The sequence below is a fragment of the Chelonoidis abingdonii genome, chromosome 9, assembly GCF_003597395.2.
Source record: "Chelonoidis abingdonii isolate Lonesome George chromosome 9, CheloAbing_2.0, whole genome shotgun sequence".
Taxonomy (NCBI): domain Eukaryota; kingdom Metazoa; phylum Chordata; order Testudines; family Testudinidae; genus Chelonoidis; species Chelonoidis abingdonii.
The window spans coordinates 33,507,015-33,531,428 of NC_133777.1; the positions used below are offsets into that span (position 1 = coordinate 33,507,015).

At 47.9% G+C, this 24,414-nt stretch overlaps 1 protein-coding gene and 1 long non-coding RNA gene across 7 annotated transcripts in view; one reads left to right on the top strand and one right to left on the bottom strand.

Moving 5' to 3' along the window:
• Nucleotides 1-24,414, top strand: part of LOC116834644 (uncharacterized) — a 323,581-nt gene that overhangs the window by 246,232 nt on the left and 52,935 nt on the right. The window lies entirely within an intron of this gene.
• On the bottom strand, nt 1,537-23,315 carry AMDHD2 (amidohydrolase domain containing 2). 5 transcript variants are annotated; one of them, XM_032799381.2, is made up of 13 exons: nt 23,218-23,315; nt 22,162-22,280; nt 20,395-20,499; nt 19,574-19,710; nt 17,577-17,716; nt 16,871-16,925; nt 15,633-15,845; nt 10,136-10,224; nt 9,491-9,635; nt 8,273-8,380; nt 7,465-7,533; nt 3,890-3,991; nt 1,537-3,472 (listed from the first exon to the last, which is right to left on the bottom strand). In XM_032799381.2, the coding sequence occupies exons 3-13, from the start codon at nt 20,478-20,480 to the stop codon at nt 3,384-3,386; spliced, it is 1,233 nt and encodes a 410-aa protein (XP_032655272.1). In that variant the 5' UTR covers nt 20,481-20,499; nt 22,162-22,280; nt 23,218-23,315; the 3' UTR covers nt 1,537-3,383. The 5 variants fall into 5 exon arrangements, with proteins under 5 accessions (XP_032655272.1, XP_032655273.1, XP_032655276.1 ...); XM_032799382.2 differs by lacking the exon at nt 7,465-7,533 and having other exon boundaries at nt 23,218-23,295; XM_032799385.2 differs by lacking the exon at nt 15,633-15,845 and having other exon boundaries at nt 23,218-23,277.

Genomic DNA, 24,414 nt, shown 5'->3' on the forward strand with positions numbered 1-24,414 from the left:
TCACCATTGTGGTATGATTGACATAATTATGATACACTTTGCACAAAGTATCACACAAGGTGTCAATGGAAAAGTTATGATTTGTTAAATATGATTATCCTATTTGTATGCATGTATTATATTTGTATCTGGAGTAATGAATATTGACTATGCATTTGTATTTCAAATGTGCTTGCTTTGGGTAACACCCACAAAGCTTTATTTCTAGTCTGGCCAGGACATTGTGAAGGAACTATTCAAGTTGAATGGCCCATCAAAGAACACAGCTCACAATGGACCATGGAAGACGCCTATCTACATCTGATGGACCTTCCTCAGGAAGTTCTATCTGGAATATGGGTAATGGCCCCTGCTATGACTCAGTGAAGCATGCAAGGGCATGTGATGAGATCACGGGATACTGAACTCCATTTTGGTACTCGTATTTTTCCACAAACTGGGCTGGGAACTTGGCTTGGAACAAAGGAGTTCCTGCCCTATGGAAGAAACTACAAAAGGGGGAAGTGACATCACCAAGAGGCCTCACTCTCTACCCAAGAGAACACCTGGAAACACCTTTGAAACAGAGATTGAACTGGGGGAAGTGCTGGTCCCAGGCTGGAAGAGAGGATTCCTGCCTGTGTATAAAACATCTACAAACTGCTTGTACTATAAGGTGGAATCTCCATTCTTAGAGGTTTTGACAAAGCCCTGGCTGAGATGATTTAGTTGGTGTTGGTCCTGCTTTGAGCAGGGGGTTGGACTAGATGACCTCCTGAGGTATCTTCCAACCCTAATCTTCTATGATTCTAACAGGGTGAGACACTGTTTGATTCAAATCCCATGTAGTGTATAAGATTTAGATAGCTTAAACAAAATGCAATCTTCTTTAATCTGTTTTCTGTCACTCATAATCACTTAAAGTCTATCTTTCTGTAGTTAATAAATCTATTTTATATTTTACCTAAAAACAGTGTGAGTGAAGTGTTTGGGGGAGAAAAATCTCAGCTCACTTAAAGGTTTGTGCATATTCCTCTCCACTGAGGGAGGGACAGACTGGATAATTGTAATCTCTACTAGTCAGGCTTTTTGGACCAGTGCAGGACGGTACAGCTCCAGGGTCCTGGGTTGGGGGTATTTTAGCTGGAGCCAACATTACTATTGGTGGTTCATGTAGTGGCTGGCCAGAACATTCATGAACACAGCTGGATGTGGCCCCTGCCTGTGGATGTCAGGGTTTTGCAGCTTGTCACAATGGTAATGGGAGAGAGAACCCAGATTGGTAAAATAAAGGGCTCAGCGGTACCCCAGTTCCAGGCTGCACCAAGGGCAGGGAGGGGGAGGGGGAAGGGAACTGACACAGTGACCACCAGACAGCAACTACCAGTCTGAACTCCAGGCTGTTAACATGCCATTTCAGTCTACACGATACTGTGTATGTACATGAAAGGATGGGCATGGGGGAGTTTCAATCATATGTGCATATACTATTGTTAATCCTCTGCAATGGATAACTGATCCACTTCGTTCTTAAAGTCAGACTATATTTATACCATCTTTTGAGCACTTAAGTCTATAACATTTATTCAATTAAAAAAAATAAAGTAAAATATTCTCAAAATTAAGGTCTATCAAACTTTTTTTTGTCCTGAAATTTCCTCTATTTTTATTCAGAGGCTCCATGGCCATCAGAAGTGCCACTGGTGAGATATGGAACCCCCGAGTGCTGAACATGCTAGCACAACATTTGACATCTTCAAATGTTGCAGTCTGGGAGGGCAGAGTATCTGCTCATCTAGGCAGCAGATGTCAGAAATTCTGAGGAGACCAGTGATGCCAGCAGGGATTACAACTACAATGAGGGCTCACTTAGATGTTGTTTCCAGTGAACTTATAAAAAGATATTGTAAGGAAGAACAAACCTAACTGAAACCTACCAGATTTAAGGTTTCTTTATGAATGCCAAACTTGCTAAGATTCACCACAGTTTAAGTCCTATCATTGTCTAATTGACCTGAAGTATCTCAGACATGGTCTCCTCTACCTATGAGGGGGCATTTCAGACACATTTTCTTGGTGGTAAGTTCAGAATCAAGATCAGGATTGGAATGGAAACTCTCTCAGTCTTCTGTAGAGTCAGAAAGCTAACTGATACATCAAGTGAAGATAATTATGAGAATGAGTAGATAAGCAATCATCTAATCCCATGTAGAGCTTCTATTGAGGATATAAACCCAGAGGGAACTCCGCACCTCAAGACGGAATGGTGTCCAGTTACATCACTGCCATTTTGGATACATTCTCTACAGCAAAAGCATTTCACCTCATCACTGACACATAGAAACTAACAGACCAGCAAGCTGTGTAGAGTCCTCGGGAAGCTCTCCAACCATATTAGTGTAATACAGATGGAAATATATACTAGAGCCTGTAAGACCCACTTTGAATGTTTATGTAGTTCAAGAACAACATTGCTTTCTGTTGCAGAACGAAGTCCATGCACCCTGCAGACAAAATCACTGCCCACGCAGCAAGACAACATTAAGAGCCAGCAGCTCCTGCTTTTCATGGGTTTGTACACAGCCCTGAGGATTCAGCCCAGGAGGAAAGTTGGTGGTGAGGGTCTCATGCCAGGGAGCAATACAAGGCACTAGGCTGCCCACGGCCTGAGCGAGGTGGTGAGCACTCTGCTTCAGGGTACAGGACATCAAGGGTGTGACATGAACTCACGGCCCGTGGCTGACAGTGCCAGGTAGAGTCATCGCCCCCTCCCCAGGCTCCCAGCCAGATTGCAGGCTGTCAGCAGAGCTGCTTCAAGGCCACTAGGATTTCTCTAGAAAATGACAGATGAACATTGGGAAGTCAACACTCTGGCATTAGGAGGCCCTATGGTGAGAGACAAAGGGAACAGCCAAAGGTCTATTCTGGGAAGTGAAGTTAATGTGTGTGTGTGTGCTGTGATATCCACATAGGCCTATGTGGGCACATATCAACACAGAACAGCACACGGAGCAGCTTCCCTTTCCTCTACAGCAGGGCTCAAATCCAGTGCTCAAGAGAGAGGACAGAGACAGACAGGCACCTTGTCCTTCAGGTGGCTCCATTGTAGAGTGATCCCAGCAGCAGAACTCCACCTACTCTTTTACCTCTTGTCTAGCAGAGAGCTGACAAACTCATTGCAAGGAGGTCTGGCAACTGAAAGCAAGAGCTGCTCTGGAACACTTAGTTCTTTGGTACTTTCAAGGGTGACGCAGGAGGAAGAAACACCAAGGTCTTAAAAAAGCATTCTTTGAGAGGGAGAGGACAATGCGGCTGCCAGTGACCACTGAGCATGGCGCTTGGGGGAGCTGGTAGTTGGCACCAGGGTTGTGGGAATGCTGCCAGTCCCGGGTGAGTCTCTAGTTTCATATAGTGAAGGTGTCCTGACTCCAGACCCGTTCACCTGCAATGTATGTGGCTCGCACCTGTAAGCTGTCGTCCAGCAGCAGGAAATCTGCAGCAGACAAAGAGAGAGGAAGCAGGAATCAGAGGCAGCAGGAGGGGTGCTTGATCTGTTGGGATTGCCAGGGGAAAAGGACTGTAAGAGTTACATTTCCTGCTGATGGAGGAGACATTCCAATACCCATGGAGACTGCAGAGGATTTGCAGGAAGGCACATACCCCAAACAGTGGTAGAACTGCCCCTACCCAGGCTGTAGCAGTAGGAGGGCTGTAGGGAATGGTGTAGCAGCCCCAATGGGGTGAGGGAGCTCATAGGTATGTCAGCCTCAGCTCCTTCTAGGAGCCACCCCCATGGGGAATGGTGATGGTGGGCTGGGGAGCTCACTGCTACTCCAGCCCTAGCCTCAGCCACCAGACGACACTGTGGAGAATGGTGAAGTGGTGCATCAACCTGCCATCATACTGATACCTGCATCGTTGTCATAGTTCAGGGTCCCCTTTCGGTGCTCAATTCCCAGGAGCTGGGCAGGATGTAGGGATGCTGCCTCCAAGGCTGTCTCCACAGTGCATCCTTTGGGGAAGAACAGGACCTTGTTAGGGCAGTTAACAGACATCCTCTTTCAGGACCTCTCCGCTGCTTCCCACACCAGGCAGCCCTTCAGACAAGGCAGGGCTGCTGGAGCAAAGTACCAGCTGAATCAGGGTCCTACCAAGATACTGACAGCCATCTCTGTGGGAAATGGAACAGCAAGGGGCTGCTGGCTGCTAGCCAGCCACATGCTGAAATCAGACATGCTGGGTCTTCTGTGACTACTGGGCCCATAACATTTATCCCCGTGGGAAGATGAAATGTACAAAGCATGTGAAAGCTCTTATATAAGACAACATGCTAACCAACAATTTTTCCCTACTTGGAAATTAACCATGAACAATAGGTTAAGTTGCCAATAAATGATTATAAACAAGTGCAAAAGAACCAGACAAAGAAGCTAGGTTAGTCCAAACATAAGGAGACCTGATGGTATGATTCAAAGACTGAGTTGAAATTATCCTTGGCGAAAACAGAAGATGTGGAACCAGAAGTTAACGGACCAAAGTTCGTGAGAGGGACATTGGGTCTAATTGGTAGAGAAAATAATGTGAGAGGATGAACTATGCCACCAACATTCCCCTTCTGGGACTTCCTTTAAAAGGAAAATAGACTCTCTCCCCTACCCCACTTTGTCATAGACTATCAGGGTTGGAAGGGACCTCCTCTAGTCCAACCCCCTACTCAAAGCAGGACCAATCCCCCATTTTTGCCCCCAGATCCCTAAATGGCACCCTCAAGGATTGAACTCAAAACCCTGGATTTAGGGGGCCAATGCTCAAAAAACCGAGCTATCCCTCCCCGCCTCATCTTAGCTCCTCTCCTGCCCCCCCCCCGCCCCCAAGATAGAAGGAGCAGATCAGACTGAAACACTTTCTTCCAGGCAGAATGCCAGCTGGCCTTGCTCTCAATTAAAGAACTTCATTTTCAGAACTCGGGTGAAAATAATCACAGCATTATGACATCCAGTCCTCAGTCCATCAGTGGAGATGCCTGATTGCCAGCATCACAGAGATGCACAAGATCCTGTTTTGTCTCCCTTCCTTTCATATTGTTCCCCACACCATCCCTCCTCCTGTCCTATTTCTTATTCTCTTGGCTTTCTATAATCCTGAAATCAGCTGCACTGCATCAGCACAGTGAGATGAGCTGACCACAGTCTTGTCCCATCTAAGAACAAAAGACCCAAGCAGATGACATCCCTGACTGGAAAGTGAACCAGGGTCCAAGCAACAGGGCCTGTGGTCAACCTGCCAGCCAAAAGCTTCCATTTGAGACTGACCAGCCATCCAGGATTCCAAAGACATCAACATAAGCCATTGTGATGTTGCACTCCATATAATTATGGAAATAAGCTGATGAGTGTAAATATAATGTAACTGGAATATGCTTTATGCAAAAGGTCTCTTGTAAGGTATCATTATAAAAGCTTGTAATCTGCTGCGCATGTTCATCCTGCTTGTATGTATGTATCATATTGTTCTTGTATCTAAAACTAGAAATATGAACTTAACTCTGAGGTCCTACTGTAGTTATGCAAAGTGTGGGCCATTAATGGTGGTTTAGAATCTTGATGGCGCCCATTGACTAGGACAATTGGCTGTAGATGGTTTATTTACCTGCAAGCCTTCTTGTGGACATGGAGGCAAGCCTGCGGGTAGTGAAGAATGAGGTCTTACAGTGACATGTGACCATGTCACGTGATACTGGAATCCATCTGAAACCTGGGACTGAGAACCCAGAGAAACAAAGGATTCCTGTCTTGGGCCAAAGCTATAAAAGGAGGTGAAACAGAACAAAGGGGGCTGCAGTCATGAGAAATCCCCCAGCTACCACCTGAGCTGGAACAAGGACTGTACCAGGGGAAAGGATAGAGCCCAGACTAGGAAAGAGTCCAGTCTGTGAAAGAAGCTCACTGGAACATCTGAGATGAGATTTTATCTGTAATCAGTTTCTTAACGTATTAGGCTTAGACTTGCATGTTTTGTTTTATTTGCTTGGTAACTTACTTTGTTCTGTCTATTATTACTTGGAAACACTTCAATCCTACTTTTTATGCTTAATAAAATCACATTTGCTTATTAATTAACCCAGAGTAAGCAATTAATACCAGGGGGAGCAAACAGCTATGATCTCTATCAGCGTTATAGAGGGCAGACAATTTACGAGTTTATCCTGTATGAGCTTTATACAGAGTAAAACAGATTTGGGGCTTGGATCCCACTGGGAGCTGGGTGTCTGGCTGCTAGAGACAGGAGCACTTCTTAAGCCATTTTCAGTTAAGCCTGCAGCTTTAGGGTGCATGATTCTGACCCTGGGTCTGTGTTGGAGCAGACTGGGGTGTCTGGCTCAACAAGGTTGGGTTCTGGAGGCCCAAACTGACAGAGAAAAGGGGCTCAGAGGTAGTCTCAGCACATTAGGTGACAGTCCCAAGGGGGTCTCTGTGATCAGACCCATGATAGCCATATATTCCCCACCTTTTCTGTCTTATTTCCCCTCCACCTTGTGTGGGTCTGTCAGACACAGGAGAAATTAATATCATTTTCACACCAGGACTGAATGTAAATTTAACCCTTTTCTTTTCTCAAAGAAAGGTTGTTCTGAAAATGAGACTAATATTTTTCTCCAAAGAGTGACTTTAAAGGGTTTGATTAAGCTTGTTTTGCGTAATCACTCTATTTCAGTTTCAGTATAAACGTTTGTTTTTATTTCTTGTTCCTGATCAATAAACATTCAGCTTTAGAATGAGTGCTTTTGCGGGTTTATCAAGAAATTGAATACACCAAGGCCCTGGATGAGAGATCCTGGACCTCTCTGCACCACTCATTTTATGTTGGACAGTGGAAGAGTTTAACATTTTATCTCTTCTGACCCTTGAAGTTAATATGACAGGTCCCAACCCAGCCTGGTAACCCCCATCTCCACCCCACCCGCCTTTTCAGGGAGCAGAGTGAACAATCATACAGAGAGATGGACACTTTCCTGAACCACTAGAGACACAAAGGACACACGTGTGAGCAACTCAGACATAGCTTGTTAATAGTTACTCTTTGATGGTGCTTGCGGGGAAAGGCCCAGAGGGGTTGCAGGAGAGGGATGAGCAGTTGCAGTGTGGCTGGAGGAAGGGAGGAATCAGAAGTTGTGGACAAGATTATTCACCTTTGGTCCCTTTGCACCTGTGACTACGGAGAAGCTCGCTTGTTCTCACCGCGGTAAGAGTAAAGCCTAATCTCTCTCTGGCTGGCACCCATTGTGGCTCTGCCTGCTAGCTGACTTGGGACTCCAAGAGGGCTTGGAAAGAATGCCACAGCCAGCCTTGTCTGTGGAGAGGATCTCTCTCCTACGCTCTCTGGATATGTGCAGAGGCCTTTGGCCCTCGGAGAAGTGATAACAGCAAGGGGCACTGTGCTCCATTCCAGAGCCCGCAGGCAGAGCAGTAGGTGAGTTGGGCTCACCTGTGGCTTCCAGGAAGTGCCGAACACAGGAGTCCATGGTTGCTACGCTGCCACTCAGGGTCTTCGTCCCTGAGCAGGAGAAAAGACAGGAAACTGAGCAGATCCACCAGCCATCTAACAGCAACGGTCCTCGTGGGGTTACAATCCCATTCCACAAGCGGAATGAGTCTGAGGGCTCTCAGCCTCGGCTCCAGAGAAGCTATGGCAGATTTCGGCAACAGGCTGAGATTGCAGGGGGTGTGACAGGGCAGGATTGAGGAGTATGGTTGGAGGGAGGTTCTGAACTGGAAATTATAGGTTGTTAGAGGTGGATGGCCAGCTCCTGCTCACCCCATGCCTGACTGTGCCCTGTGCTCCCGGCACCTCACTTTCATGGGCACCACAACCCTGGGAGAGGGTTGGGCTTTAATGGGAGATGAAGTAGACGCTACTGTCCCACATAGTGCGAGGAGACTTCCCATAATGGCAGAGCGCGTATCTCATAGCAGTGCCCAGTGCAGCTTCAGATGTGGCACCATTTGCTCATATATCCTCCCCAGCCTTTTCCCTTACAAGGTACCACACTACCAGGGGCCAGGATTTCAATCAGCCAGCAGCAGGTGAGACACAGCCAAAGGGCACTCCCTTCTGGGCCAAGGGACAGTGGGTTGCCTCATGGCACTGCCAGCCTTTGCTAGATCAGGACACACAGGGCTCACACCTGCTCTGCAGCCAGTGGAGCCATCTGGAAGGCCCAGGGATCTGCCTTAAAACACACATGGACTTAGGTGGAGGCTGAAGGTGACTGGGCTGTGTATGGAGTGCTCACCTGCAATGTACGTGTTCAGTCCGTCCACCTCGATCACCTGCTGGCCCAGGGTGTGCTTCCCTGGGGCCAGCCCCATTCCAGCAATGGCATCTGTCACCAGCACCAGGCCTAAGAGAGACAAGGAGGGGCCACGTTAGCTCTAGCCTTCAGCCCACTTTGCAGGGGGTTTCTCTGCAGTTCTTCGGTGAAAGTCTCAGGCATTTCGCTCTGCTGGGAGTGGTAATGGCAGCAGTCAGGATGTCTGTGACCCAGCAAGGAGGACTCTCCTCAGAGCACTGCGCCTTCTGGGTGCAGGGCTGACTGTAGCTTAGGAAAGTGGGGAGGAAAAGAAGATGGAGAAGCGGGGAGAAGACAGACTGTTTCACAAGACAAGCACAAAGCTTTGAGCAGGTGACACAGAGGTTTGAGCTGAAGGACCAGGCTATGAGCTGGGTAATCTGGAGCCACAGGGAACGTGTAAGTGCAGCAAGGGGTGGGGAATGACACTGGACTTTACTAGTGAGGGGCCATTGACACACAGGATTCTTTTCACACAGCATTGGAGAAGGGTGCAGGGGTGCCCTGGTGCCTGAAGTCCTCTGGTTATCCGCAGAACAGGTAGTGCATGAGCAGTGACAGAGCCACTCTTTGCCTCCCACTGGACTACCAATGGGCCTCCCACAAGCTGGGAGGCCTCATCCCCAGGGCAAGAACTTGGGACATTCTCTGGGGATCTCTCCTGAGATGGTCAACAAGGGTGCACCCCCACTGTCCATGACCGTGTGCTATGCAGACACCCATTCTTTGGGAGCTGGAAGGAGCCCTGAAAGCACAGGCCATACCTCAGAGAGAGTCTGGCAGCCTGCTCCTCCCCACACTCCTGACCACAGAACAGCCTTTGGGCAGCTACAGCAACTGCTCACACGGAAACAATAGCAATGAATCATGGGTTTTCAGCTTCTTTTAGCAGGAACAAGGAGGAGAAACCAGCACCATGTGATCAGCAAATGATGCACAGGCCATACTGGTCTGAAATCAGTAACCTAGAGGTGAAAGCTCCCACTATCCAGAGCCAGACAGGCCCCTGACACACACTATTCTTAAGTGGAAGTAATCCTATCTGGTACCATTTGAGGAGCATGCTGCACGTCAGCTAGGAGAAAAGCAATCCAGATAGGCACAGCACTTGGGTTCAGAGGTGCTCTGCTGTCCAGACCAAGGGGATCCCCAGTGGTTCACCTTTGGGGTGTGCTCGATGTGCAATTCTCAGAGCTGCAGGGTTGGTGTGGATCCCATCTGATATCATGCCATAGAACACCCTCCGCCTGGCAGGAATCTGGTCACTCGTCAGCAGCCCCACGATTCCAGGGTCGCGATGGTGGAACTGTGCAAAGAGATGAGAAAACAGGTGTGATACCTGCCATGAAGAAACCCACAGGCTGCCAGTGCCCTGTAGATGCCCCAATTTTATAGGGACAGTCCCAATATTTGGGGCTTTGTCTTATATAGGTGCCTATTGCCCCCCACGCCCAAACTGATTTTTCACACTTGCTATCTGGTCACCATAGTGCCCTGGCTAGGGGGTGCTGCCATGAATGCAGCAGCTGAACGTAGTGACAATGAAGAGGCATGCATGGTGTTATAACCCAGACCCACTCGAGGTGGCACTTTATCCCCCACTAGTGGTGGCTGGCCCACATAAGAAGTTTGATGAGCTAACAGAGCTGTGTCTTCATTTCTGGCAATAGGGGCTTGTGGATTTAGACCCAGAGTCACTTCCCCTTGCTGACAACCCACCCACATGAGTGGCAGAGAATAAATGTCTGTAGAGGAGAAGACAAGCCAGAGTGAGTAGGCAGGCAATGGGCTCCCTCGGCTACTTACAGGTAACATGGCATTGAAGAGATGGGTGATAAAAGTAGCACCATGCCGGACAGCTTCCTCTGCCTGAGACAGATTAGCCACGGAATGTCCTGCGAATAAAGAGCACTAGGTGACTTCTCTTGCTATTTCCCCCTTTACTCTCTCCATTTACTCCAGTAACGCCCAGGGGCAAGTGTGCTCAGTCCACAAATCACTAGAAGTTTGCTGGAAATCCACCTATTATTCAATCATGCTACACTCCAGTTCTGACAGCCCCATTCAGAACCCAGCTGGAGCATGGAAGTTCCAGTGCCAGTGGTCGAGATGAATTTGGATCTCTAGTGCAGTGTACCATGGCTTCCAAGGACTTCAGAAGAGAGACAAGGTGGGTCTTTTACTGGACCAACTTCTGTTGGTGAGAGACAAGCTTTCGAACTTACATGGAACTCTTCTTCAGGTGCTGATGAGACCTCGGGGCTTTGTTAAAGTGATGGAATGAGCTTTTGTTTGGTTCAATGAAGATAAGAACCGTAGCCCTTTCCAGGGGCCCTGAATCCCGCTGGAGGCAGAAATTTGCCCTTCTGGATTTTTCTTTTATGTGGCCTGTAGGGCAGCAAATGCTATGGCCAATTATATACAGATTTGCTGCATAAACCCTTCTTTTGCATGGTTCATCAATTTCAGACCAAAGAGAAACAACTCAGGGGAGGGTTACATTTTTCTATCCTTGATCTCAGCACCAAAGGGAAGCTTATGAGGAGAACATGAGAAAAATACAGCCAGTGCTAAATTATCGGGGGCGGGGGGGAAAGGAAGGGGGAGTTCTCTGCACACATGACTTCCACTTTAAAAAAAAAAAAAATTAACTGTGCTAAACTTTCCAGAGATGCCTCCATTTTTGGGTGTGTAACATGAAACACAGTAAGAGACCTTAGTTTTCAGAAGGCACTTTCTAGAAAGCAGTCCCATTTAAGGTGGCTACAGCTGGACACTTAAGCCTTTTTGTGCAAGGAGAATTCAAACTGATTAACTTTAGACATTAAACCTTTGCATGTGGTTGGCCCTCATTGAGATCTTAGCTAAGTTTAAGACAAGTAAAGGTCAGGATCATATTCTGCCCTTAAATACAGATGGTCCACCCACCCCACTCCTACATCTTGCTGGAGTCAGAGTTGCTCACTCTTATCAAAGTGGAATTTGGCCCTTATTTACAAGCACTCTGAAAAACTAAGACACGCACACCGTCAGATATGCCCACCCAGTTTAGAACCATGTTACATTTGTGCTTCTGTTTCACTGCAGGGCTCCAGAGTTCTGAAGAACATTGACTCTGCACAGATGAGGAGTGGAAGCAGAAAGGTTTTCCTTTGAGGTTGGAAAAAGACATGGAGGGAAATCCAATTACAGTTACTATGCAGCTCATAGACTTAAGGTCAGAAAGAACCATTATGATCATCTAGTCTAACCTCCTGCACAATGCAGGCCACAGAATCTCATCCACCCACTCCTGTAACAAACCCCTAACCCATGTATTAGTTATTAAAGTCCTCAAATCGTGGTTTAAAGATCTCAAGGTGCAGAGAATCCTCCAGCACGTGACCCGTGCCCCATGCTGCAGAGGAAGGCTAAAAACCTCCACGGCCTCTGCCAATCTGCCCTGGAGGAAAATTCCTTCCCGACCCCAAATATGGCGATCAGTTAAACCCTGAGCATGTGGGCAAGACTCACCAGCCAGCAATCAGAAAAGAATTCTCTGTAGTAACTCAGATCCCATCCCATTTAACATCCCATCAGGCATATTTACCTGTTAATAATCAAAGATCAATTAATTGCCAAAATTAGGCCATCCCATCATACCATCCCTTCCATAAACTTATCAAGCTTAGTCTTGAAGCCAGATATGTCTTTTGCCCCCACTACTGCCCTTGGAAGGCTGTTCCAGAACTTTACTCCTCTAATGTTTAGAAACCTTCGTCTAATTTCAAGTCTACACTTCCTAGTGTCCAGTTTATATCCATTTGCTCTTGTGTCCACATTGGTACTGAGCTTAAATAATTCCTCTCCCTCCCTGATACTTATCCTTCTGATATATTTATAAAGAGCAATCATATCTCCCCTCAGCCTTTTTTTGGTTAGGCTAAACAAGCCAAGCTCTTTGAATCTCCTTTCATAAGGCACGTTTTCCATTCCTTGGATCATCCTAGTAGCCCTTCTCTGAACCTGTTCCAGTTTGAATTTATCCTTCTTAAACATGAGATACCAGAACTGCACATAGGATTCCAGATGAGGTCTCACCAGCGCTTTGTATAACGGTACTAACATCTCCTTATCTCTACTGGAAATACCTCGCCTGATGCATCCTAAAACTGCATTAGCTTTTTAACAGCCATATCACATTGGCGGCTCATAGTCCTCCTGTGATCAACCAATACTCTTGAGGTCCTTCTCCTCCTCTGTTACTTCCAACTGATGCCTCCCAATTTTATAACAATAGAGTTTGTTATTAATCCCTAAATGCATGACCTTGCACTTTTCAGCTATTAAATTCATCTATTACCTAGTTTAATTACTCCAGTTAGCAAGGTCATCCAGATCTTCCTGTATGATATTCCCGGTCCCTTCTCTGTGTTAGCAATACCTCCCAGCCTTTGTGTCATCCGCTCAACTTTATTAGGTGCAAGTTCCCACTTTTTGTGCCAAGGTCAGTAATAAAAAAAGGTTAATAAGGATTGGTCCCAAACTCGATCCCTGAGGAACTCACTAGTAACCCCTTCCAGCCTGGACAGTTCACCTTTCAGTATGACCCGTTGTAGTCTCCCTTTAACGCAGTTCCTATATCACCTTTCAATTTTCATATTGATCCCCATCTTTTCCAATTTAACTTACATAATAATTCCATGTGGAACGTATCAGCGTCCAAATGCCTTTACTATCGAATCGAGGTAAATTAGATCCACTGCGTTTCCTTTTGTCTAAAAAATCTGTTACCTTCTCAAAAGAAGGAGATCAGGTTGGTTTGGCACGATCTACCTTTGTAAAACAACCGTGTGTATTTTGTCCCAATTGACCATTGACCTCAAATGTCCTTAATGCTACTTTCTCCTTCAAAATTTTTTCTCCAAGACCTTGCACATACAGATGTCAAACTAACAGGGTCCTATAGTTATTGGGATCACTTTTTCCCCTTTCCATAAAAATAGGAACTATGTTAGCAATTTCTCCAAAGTCGTACATGGTACAACCCCTGAGTTTACTGATTCATTTAAAAATTCTTGCTAATGGGCTTGCAATTTCATGTGCCAGTTCCTTTAATATTCTTCGGATGACCCATTATCTGGCCTCCCTTTTGAGTGTCCCATTAAGCTGTTGAAGTTTGGCTTTCTACTCAGATGTGGGTAATATCTACCTCCCATATCTTCATGCATTCCGCATTTTGTCATCCTACCATTATCCCTAAGCTCCTCATTAGCACTTTATTAAAGGCTGAGGCAAAGTTATTTATTTAAGATATTGCGCCATGCCTAGATTATCCTAACCTCCACTGTCCATCTCAGTGTTTAGCGGTCCCACTTCTTCTTTCTTTGTTTTTGTTCTTATTTATATGGCTATAGAAACCTTTTACTATTGGTTTTAATTCCCTTTGCAAGGTTCCAACTCACATGCTTTTGGCCTCTCTCACTTTTATCCCTACATGTTATGACTCACATAAGGTAGCTTTATTCCTTGCTTTATCCCTCCCATCTTCCACTCCTTGTAGCTTTCTGGCTTTTTCTTAATCATCCTCTCTGAGATTACTTGCTCATCCAGCTTGGTCTACAACTCACTGCCTTGTATTTTTCCCCTTTCTTGGGATGCAGGCCTTCTGATAGTTTCTGCATACTTTGACTTGAAGTAATTTTAGGCTTCCTCCGACTTTAGTATCTCGCAAGGTTCTTCAGTCCAAATCTCACTCTCTCTAACTAATTTCCTTTAATTGCGCTTTAAAGTTAGCCCTTTTGAATCAAAAACCCTATCAGTCCCAGATCTATTTTTGTTTATCCTTCCATCTAGTTTGAACTGAATTAGCTCATGATCACTTCGAACCAGGTTGTCCCCTCACAACCATTTCTTCTATGGAGGTCCTCACTACTCACCAAAACCAAATCTAAAAATGGCATCCCCTCTTGTTGTTCTTCAAGACTACTTGGTGAAGGAATCCATCAGCTGTCGCATTTCTAGAAAAATCTGAGCCCTATTATTGTTACTAGCACTTGTCCTCCAGTCTATATCTGGGAAGTTAAGTCTCCCATGATCACACAATTCCCATTAGTGTTTACTTCATTAAAAAACATTAAAGAGATCTCTATCCATATCCAGATCAGATCTCGTCAGTCTACAGCACACCCCAAGCACTATCTCAGGGGAGGCTCTAGCAGCTTTCTTCCCCAATGTCATTTATGCCCAGACAGACTCTGTCTTATCCATTCAATCCCTTCTTATTTTTTTACAGTCTGCCTCATCATTGATATACAATGCTACTCCACCACCTTTGCCTTTATTTCTGTCTTTCCTAAACAGCACATAGCCTTCAATACCTGTACTCCACTCATGACTACTATTCCACCATGCTTCTGTTATCCCTGTAATATCCGGTTTCACTTCCTGCACCACTAGCTCTAGTTCCTCCATTTTGTTACCTAGACTCCTTGCATTAGTGTACAAACATCTTAATTTTTGCCGTTTGGCTTCACTCACATTCTTTAACTGATTAGGAACAAACATTCTACCACAACTATCACCTATTAGACTGGTATCTACACTACCCTTCCTCCTAATCTCCATTCTGCTACCCATGCTGTATCCTTTCTTACTTTGTTTTCTTCCCTCGCAATGTTACATTCTGGTGTGCAGATTACCTGGTATCTCCCAGCCATGTCCCCCAGATTCCTAGTTTAAAGCTCTCTAAATCAGTTGTGCCAGTCTCCATCCTAGAAATCTATTTCCCTCCTTCCTCAAGTGAAGTCCATCCCGAGAGAACAGTCCTCTGTTCATGAATGCTTCCCAGTGGCCATACATCCCAAAGCCCTCCTTATAGCACCACTGCCTGAGCCATCTGTTGATCGCCATGATCTTGTCACACCTTTGTTGTCCTTCTCTAGGAACAGGCAGAATCCTACTGAAGATCATCTAAGCCTCGATTTCCTTAAGCGTCTTCCCCAATTTGGCACTGTCTCCCTTGATATGTTCCAGCGAGAATCTAGCCGTATCATTCGTTCCCACAAGAAGGACAATCAGCTGTTAGGGTTCTCATAGCCATGTTGGCTTGAACACACTGCATGCACTTTGCACTACAGACAGTGGCCTGATTTGCTAGAGTAAGTCCATTAACCTCAATGCACCAGCACTGGCATGAGACCAGTGTGACAGAACAGAGGATCAGGGCCAGGGTGAGCAATGTGAGCAAACAGAATGGGCCTTTAAGGGATTACCCAGACCCACCCACATAGCCTACCAGGCCCTAGCCAGCAGACACCCTTACCCAGCGAGACACAGATGCCCCGTCTGGTGAGCTCCTGGATCACCTCACTGCTCCTCTTCATCTCAGGGGCCAGAGTGACAATCCGGACACAGTCCAGGTGCCTGTAGGTGGCAAGCAGGTCCTGGAAAGCTCCCGACTCAAAGGTGCTGAGGTAGTGCTCTGGGTGCGCCCCCTTCTTCTCCTTGCTTATGAAAGGCCCCTCCAGATGGGCCCCTGCCCGCCAGGGAGAGAAAAAATACCCACGCTGTTTCTCTTTCTTACCCCAAGGGTGAGGACACCGGCCGCCCCACCTCAGCCCAGCCAATCCCCTCTCCTGGCCAGCCCCACCATGCAATTTGCCAATCCCCCTCCCTGTCAAGCTGGCTCTGAGAATGAAAAAACAGGCAGCTGCAGAGAAAGTCAAGGCTTCTTCGTATCTCCCTGCAGGTTGACTAGACAGCGAGTGTGAAAAATCGGGATGGGGCTAGGGGGGTAATAGGAGCCTATTTAAGAAAAAGATCCCAAAATCGGGACTGTCCCATTAAATCAGGACATCTGGTCACCCTATTGCCCTGTAACTGTTATCCTGCTCTATCCCCCACCCCAGACTCCTTCCCCTCAGCATCCCACTCTTGCCTGGCTTTACTTAACCTCACCAGCTGCTGGCACCTATAATCTCTATTGCCCTAGTCCACACCTCCCCACAGCCCCTTCCTACTGCCTGTTTCCCACTCTTCTCACCTCAACGAGCTTGCCCCAAATACCAGCAGCTCAGTTTTAAAGACCAAAGCAAGGTCCCTAAGGTGCAGCCTTCCCCGAGGTGCCCCACCCCCAGTTTTCAGGCAGATTTCCCCACTCCTCAGAATGATGGAGGCCCTTGGGCTGCTCTCCTCAGCATGGCATGAGAGATGGCATCATTGCATGTGACCCACTGCCACACACTGCCCAATTCCAGCAGGGCTGACATGTTGGATGCAGAGCCCAGCAGAGAGGAGTGCAGTAGCAAGTGCCATGGGGTGCAGCTGCGGAAGGAACAAGGCAGCCAGCATACGGAGGGCTCTGGGAGTCATGGCCAGGTTGCACCTGGCCTTGCACAAAGTAAAAATCTCAACCCCACCCCTACTTCCCTATGGGACAACACTCCCAGCCACAGTGAATGCTTTCCACAGCAGCTGCTTCTCCTTCCTCCACAGAGAAGCGAGTCCCCTCACAGCAGAGAGGAGAGGGGACAAGAGAACAGGACCTTGCTGTTCACTTACCCAGGATACCAGCTCCATGAGGCCCTCCATTTCTTATGCTGATCTGAGGAAGAACCTAGAAGGATGGGGACGTATTAGAAGCCTCACGGACACGGTACCCAGCTTGCCTCTTATTAGGCCCCTAGCATAATGCCTATGAGTGCCAAAGGGAACTATTTCACCCACTCGACCCCAGGGCAGCGAGAGAGAGGTAACTACCCCTGCTGGAATGGTAAAAACTGGCCCCAGGGTTAGATGTGCTTTCCTGCTGGGCATGGCCTGTGCAGCTCTTGTAGTGGTAGGGCAGACTGATGTGTTGGTCTTTAGCACAAAGGGTTAATCTCTGCTGGAGGGGGACACTACTTCAGAACCCTCCCTCTTGTGGCCCCATGTACCCCAGCTCCTGGTTCTCAAAAGAACCCAAAACAGATCACTGTGTATGACTTGCGATACACTGTGCTCTGAGAAAAAGCAGGTCCCAAGCCCTGTATTACTTGTCTCATGGGACCCTGGGAATATTGCAGCATCAGCTGCCTAAATGTGCAGAGAAGCCATCTGGGTTTAGAACCCAGCTCCTCACACCCCCTCTCCTTCCCAACAGGCCGCTGCCATCACAGAGCCCACACACTCCATTTCTGTGGTGAAGCCCCCAAGGCTTAGCCACCTGATCCAAAGGTGCCATCTCCATTGCCATGAGTGTTTTGGTGCCCTGTGGGGCTCCCCTTACCTTGTGATAGACGGATGGCGGGGAGGTCACCAGCGTTGGGCAGAAGGAGGTCACGCCATGGGAGAGAATCTTCTGACTCACCAGAGAGATCCCTGATTGGACATCATCCACGGCCAAGGAGAAATCCACCCCAAAGCCCCCTGCACCATAAAGGAAACAAGGACAGCAAGTGGTGACATGGCAATTGGGTCTAGAAACCAGGAAGGCCAGCTCTGGAGGCAGGAATGTAAATGATACCTAATATAATGTGCAACTGAAGATTAGCTTTGAGAATAAGGGGAGTGCTACAAGCAAGTGGGGTGTGGGAGGATTTTGGGTTGCACAGCAAGCCCCTATAGAAGGAGATGTGGTGTACCTGTTTGCACTAGCAGTCCTGGGAACTAACCCCCAAGGACAAGCAGGCAAACTCACCAGAAGGAGCCTGACCCCTCTATTTCATTCCCCCACACTGCCCTGTATTCTTTCTTAGGTACTTACCTGGCCCCCACTCCCACAGTATATGAGCACCTCATGAGCTGTAATTCATTTAACCTTATATACACCTGTGAAGCAGGTTAAGGCTCTGATCCCATTGAACGGAGGCACACAGAGGCCCAAGACAGTGCAAGAAATCTGTGGTGAAGCAGGGAATTAACTCAAGTCTCCCAGGTCCTTGGCTAGTGCCCTAATCACTGGACCATCCTTCCTCTCTGATCCTTTATGCCACACTTTGTCCTTCAGATCCCTCCTCAAAACCCAGCCCAACTCCACAATTCTTCCATTGGCAACCCACATGGCTTTGCTACCTCCTAACTTAAAACTCTAGTATAAACATGGACTGTGAACAAAAGTTATGCTGCTTTAATTAAACTGCTGCTGCCTGCCCAGACTATGCTCCTGTGTCCGCAGAGCACATCCACACTAGCAGCTCTTGCATCGACGCAGAGAGCAGTGCATTGAGGGTAGCTATCCCACTGTGTAACTGGCCGCAGGGTGCTTTGGGAAAGGTTTGCAATGCCTCATGGGACAAGTACAGCGTCACATGATGCAGGTTTCTCAATCCTATGTTCCATGGGCATCCTACTAGATTTCAGTTGAAAAGTGACTGACAGTGTATACATGAGGGAGGAGGGAGAGTGAGAGAGACAAGGAGTGTGTGGTGGGGAGGCAGGAGAGAGAGCGTGTGTGTTAGGGAAGTGTGTGTGTGTTGGTGGAGAGTGTGTCTGCATGCAGTCTCTTTAAGTTCAGATAGCAGCCTGAGCAACCAATCCCGGAAGAGGAAAGACACACCCCATAACAGCCCCCAGCTCTGGGAGGGGACACCCCCTCCCTCCTGGCTCTGCACAGCACAGCTGTTTCTCTCCCCCGCTCCTCCTCCCCACAGCAGCAGCCGCTCTGTCTGCATGCCTATGGTTCTGGGATTCCTTCTGCATTCTCCTACAGTAGCTCTGTGAGCTCTCCAGGCTGAGGAATATCAAAGCCTCCCAGAGTTTTGAAAGGGGAGAGACATGCCTCTAGGGCAGCCAAGTTCAAAACAGTGAGCAGAGTGGTCATGATGGGCATTGTGGGATACAGGAGAAGGTCAATTATGTCCGGGACATAATGAATGGCATCATCTACACTGGGTCTTCGCCACTTTAACTTTGCTACAAAAAGCTTTATGCCTCTTGTTGAGGTGGTTATATTTTATTGGCAAAACAGCAGAGTTTTGCACCAAAAGTAGCTTTGCAGTGTGTACACCTCCATTGTTTTGCTGGCAAAAGGCAGCTTTTGCCAACAAAACTGTACAGTGTAGACAAGGCCTTAAAAAAGAGAGCCAGCCACAGACTGCTAAACTAGAAGCTATGGAAATCTTATCTGCTGACGCAGCTGATCTCTCAACAAAGTCCGTTTTCAGAGTCAGAGTTCAAAGGGCGGGGGGGCGTGTTTGTGCTGGAACTCATCAGTCTGTTTCTAAATGGCACATGTGGAGCCTGGTTCTCACTCAGATCTGCCCCAGATCAGCTGGAATACCTTACCATTAATCTGCACATCAATGAATCCAGGGGCGATGACGCTGTCCTTACAATCCAGCTGAATATCAGCAGATCCCTTCTCATCAAAGAACAGTTTCTCTGGGTTGAGGATCTTTCCCTCTCGCACCCACAGATCCTCCCTGACAGAAGAACCATGCAGAATAAAAGATCAACCATTCCTCCCAGCAGCAGGGGAGGGGCCTGGACTGCTTTCCACACTATTCAGTCCCCCTTTACCTATTAGGAAACCCAGCACATAGACCACCCCAACACGGGGACCCGGCACGTGCTGTTACGGCAAGCACAGTCAAGCACCAAATCAGCACCAGGCACTCCCGCCCCAGGGAACTGCATGTGTCATCTCTAGGATGTTTCCCATATGCCACCCCAACATGAACAATGCCTATACAGTCTCCTTGGGAGGGCTGGCGTCCTCTGAGTCCTTCCTCTCTCCCTGCAGAGGACAGACATGGGAAGAGGACAGTGTGGATCAAATGAGCCTGGTAAGAGTTTACACCTGTTCTGATTGTTACCTAGGTGGCAGCCTAACACACAGTTGAGGCTTCTTGGTCTCGGCTACAGGGAACAACTGCAGCTTTACAAAACAGAGGGAAGTTGGGGTACTGTTAGAACCAGCAGCCCTGTGGTTGGTGCTCTTTGCTGCCATGCAAGAGATCTGCATAGGTTCAACTCCCAGGCCTGGTTTTTTCAAAGAGCAGCTCTCAGAGGTCCAATATTTTCTATATCTAGCATTCCACGGCATCGGAGGAGCACATTTTGGTATGCAGGCAGCCATCCCAGAGCAAACAAATGCATCTGCTCACCTTTGCAGCTGGTGACTCCTCAGAATCCTGCAGTTAGTGAACTGGAAGATTGGAGCATCCGAGACAGACTTATTAGACGGCATCATCGGGACTTTGAGAAAACACCTGAAACAGGTAAGGGGAATGAATGCAGAGGATGGGATACTTCCAGTAACCCTCACAGAGGCATAGACAGAAGAATGAGAAATGAAAGGTGGTTAGCACGCAGGGCTGAGACTCAGGGGCGGGTTGGTGCAAAATGAGAGCAAGGAGGTGCTGCTTTGGAAAAAAAACAAAAAACAAACAAAAACAGTGAGAATACAGTAGACAGATGGGGCAGATGGGGCAACAATCATCAGGGAGTTCGGACAGTGCCTAGTGCAATGGGATTCTAATCTTGACTGGGGCCTGTGTGCACTACTATGAGACAAATAAATAATTGTGGGGCAAAAGTGGAGATAATGTGTTGGAGATGGACGTAGGAAAAATGGGGGGAGGGAAAAGCAAGAAGAGAGACAACTTAATTTAGTGAATATTTGTGCTCTTTCATTTTACTGTACTTCCAGGACCATAATTTTCCAAGCTGCTCCACAGACTCTTAAACCTGCATGGAGCTCTTATGAAGTCAATGAGGCTCTGGAGGGCATGGATCAGCATTCATGTCATGCTCCCCATCAGTACCAAGCCCAGGCCAGGGAAGCCAAAGATCCAACCAGTGGACCAAATTCAGTGATAAATCCTGATCATATGCCATCTGAGGCACATTGTGCATATGCTAAGAAGAATGAGGCTCCAAGCAGTGGCTCATCCATATCGAACAGCGGATGGCACAGTTACTCAGAGCCCTTAGGCTGCAGTTGCTCATCACGCTGGATTCTAGAGATAAATATTTGGAGAGAGACAGAAAATAACCTGATCTCTGTCAAACTGCACACAAAATGCCTGATAGGTGGTGGTGGGGTCTAATTGCTCCAGGGCTCCTTATTTATTTAGAGCATTTCCCCACTGAAAGGTTTCAGGTGTCTGCAACTCCACCAGGACCTTCACAGCTGCAGCTGGACTCCACTTGTCCAGCAGCACAGGAGGATGGAGGAAGGGTAAGGGGAGGCAATAAGAGGAGGAATCTTTAAGTCACTAACACATGTTTTGTTTCAAATGAGTCTCTGTTTAGAAGCACCCCAAATCCTAAAGCTCTGCTGACAAACAATTGATCCAGGCATGTCTTAAAACACCCTTCAATAGTTACAACAAATTAGAGTGGTTTCTTTGGTTAAACACACTTTTGTGGGCAAAACATGAGTAATTTCAACCAGGTAGGATTTAAAATGGCCAGTCTAGATGTCCTTGAAATTGAGTCTAATGGAAGTAGATGTCCCAGATGTCCCAATTTTAGAGAGACAGTCCTGATACTTGGGGCTTTTTCCTTACATGGGTGCCTATTACCCCCCACCCTCTGTCCTGATTTTTTACACTTGCTATCTGGTCACACTAAATGAAAATGCTACGGGCCTGATGCAAGTCCACTGAAATCAATGGGGGACTTTTCACAGGCTTCAATGAGCTTCAGATCAGACCACAACAGACCTTTTACTAACATATTAATACCCCTAAGGGCTGCTAGAAATAATGAAGTAAGATGCTCCAATTTAGGATTGGACGTAGAAGCTGAAAATGCAACCGAACTGCCCCAAATGCTATGATTTTGAAACACAACATGATACCATAGGAAAGTCAAGCACAGAGAGTGAGGACAATGAACAGAAGTCATTGGATTTCTTTTCAGCTAACCTCAGTTCCTGGGAAGATCAATCCGAGCTCTTCAACCTTTTCAGCTTGTGAAACTGCACTTCTCACTCAGCATCCCATACTGACTTTGGAGAAGGACTGCACTGACAGGCTGCTGATACCTGTGGAAGAAACTGTTAAGTATAACACAGTGGAAATGAAAGCAGAGAGTCTCTGCATATCCCACTCCTTGGCAGTCAGTTAGACCACACTCCTATTGTAGTCTGGGAAAAGAATCAAAGAAATCAGTTAGCCTGCCACAAACTTTACACCTGTCAGAGACTACTTATTAATAGAATTTGATACTTTCAGGCTAATGCCATTATTACTTACTATTGTATTAAGTACAGTCTAGAGGCCCTGGAAGACATCAGGACCACATTGGGCTAGTACTGACAACACAGAATGAAAAGATAATCCTTGCCCCTTTATTCTCTCTTTTGCCATTCTCCATATTATTGGGTCCCCCAGGTATTGTCAGTGGCATTACAGCAGCTCTTCTTTTCAGAGATACGCCGCTAGGCAGATGAGAGGGATTATGCAGTCTAGCGCAAGTCTCATTACTGTTGTCCTATGGGGGGATACCACCCCATGTGTATCCAGGCACTGAGAGGTAGACAGTGTCTCTGCAAAGAGCCAGCACAGTGAGAAGGCAGCAGCAGACAGAGCTGGGGGCAGGCACAGAGAGGGTACTGTGGAAGGAGCTCAGACCATGCTTCCTCGCTGCCCCCTCCCACCTCGCTCTGGTAGCGTAGCCAGGAGGCAGCACTGGCAGAAAACGGGTGTGGGTGGGAGGTGCAGCTCAGCTGAGCTCATATCTATCTCCCGGCTCCCTACGGCCCCGCCAGCGCAGGGCAGAGGGGGCAGGAAGCCGGAGGGGGAGAATGGAGGTCCTTAAAACAGCTTAGCCCGGGCCCCGCTTCCGGGCCGGGGGCAGCTCAGCCCGGGCCCGGTTCTCTGGGCTCTAACCGGGCCGCGGGCGGGTGCACGGGGTTTGAGGCAGCTCAGCCCACGCCCAGCCACGCTACCCCCGGCGCGGGGGCAAGGTCCCCACCTTACCCCTACGGCTTTGCCCGCTCCTGCTGCCGCAGCGCACGGTCAGGTGAGCCTGCTCAGCTGATTGGGTAGGGATGGGAAGGCGAAGTTCCCCTGGGCACGTGATCGGCAGCGCGGGGCTGCCATGATGGGAAGGGCGAAGAACAGCAGGGTAGTTAGCTGCTGCCGCCGCCATCTTAGGGAGGTCGCTCGCGCGTAGAGCCGGCAGGGCGGGTCGTGACGGGTCGCTTGGGCTTGAGAGCAGGTTTGACGGCTGGGTTGCCGGGGTATGTTTGGGGGGCGAGTCGGGAGGGCGGGTTGCTGGAGGCAGGTGGGTCTCTGGGGGGGGGTAGGCTTACAGGATGGGTAGCTGGAGGCAGGTTTGAGGGCAGCTTAGCGGGTGAGTTGTGGGCATATCACTGGGGGCGAATTGTGATGGGCTGGCACCAGGCACAGCCAGAGCTCCTCAGGGGGCTGGGCTCAGAGGTTACAGGGGATGTGGGGGAGGGAAGCTGGGTGCATTTGACCCTTTTCTGAGTTTCGTATCAGAGGGGTAGCCGTGTTAGTCTGGATCTGTAAAAGCAGCAGAGAATCCTGTGGCACCTTATAGACTAACAGACGTTTTGGAGCGTGAGCTTTCGTGGGTGAAAACCCACTTCGTCAGACGTCCTGCGTCTGACAAAGTGGGTTTTCACACACGAAAGCTCACGCTCCAAAACGTCTGTTAGTCTATAAGGTGCCACAGGATTCTCTGCTGCTTTTTCTGAGTTTGTGAGCTGGGGTGAGCTCTGCTGCCATGAGAGGAGGCTGGGCCACCGGTCACAATAATGCAGTGTGATGAGGGGCATCAAAGTCACATAACTGAAATCAAGCTGCCAGCATGTTGTAATACAATGCTCTGCTTTTAAAAGCATCTTTATTCACTTTTCTCAGCTCAGTAGACTAGAATAGGGGCAAGCTACCTTTGCCTTTACAAATGCAGTCATGTTACCAGGATCTGGAATGGTCCCCTGCCCTCATCTCAATGCCCTTTGCAAGCAGCCTCTGGTGAGGTAGGTATTTTTGTTCCATCAATATAATGATTCGCCAAAAGTCACATGACAAGTCAGTAGGCTTTAATTTTATACCTCCTCAGAAATCAATGCTACTGCGCCTGTCAGTTCACAAATGTAAATAAATTATTTGGAATTAGGTTGACCAGATAGCAAGTGTGAAAAATCG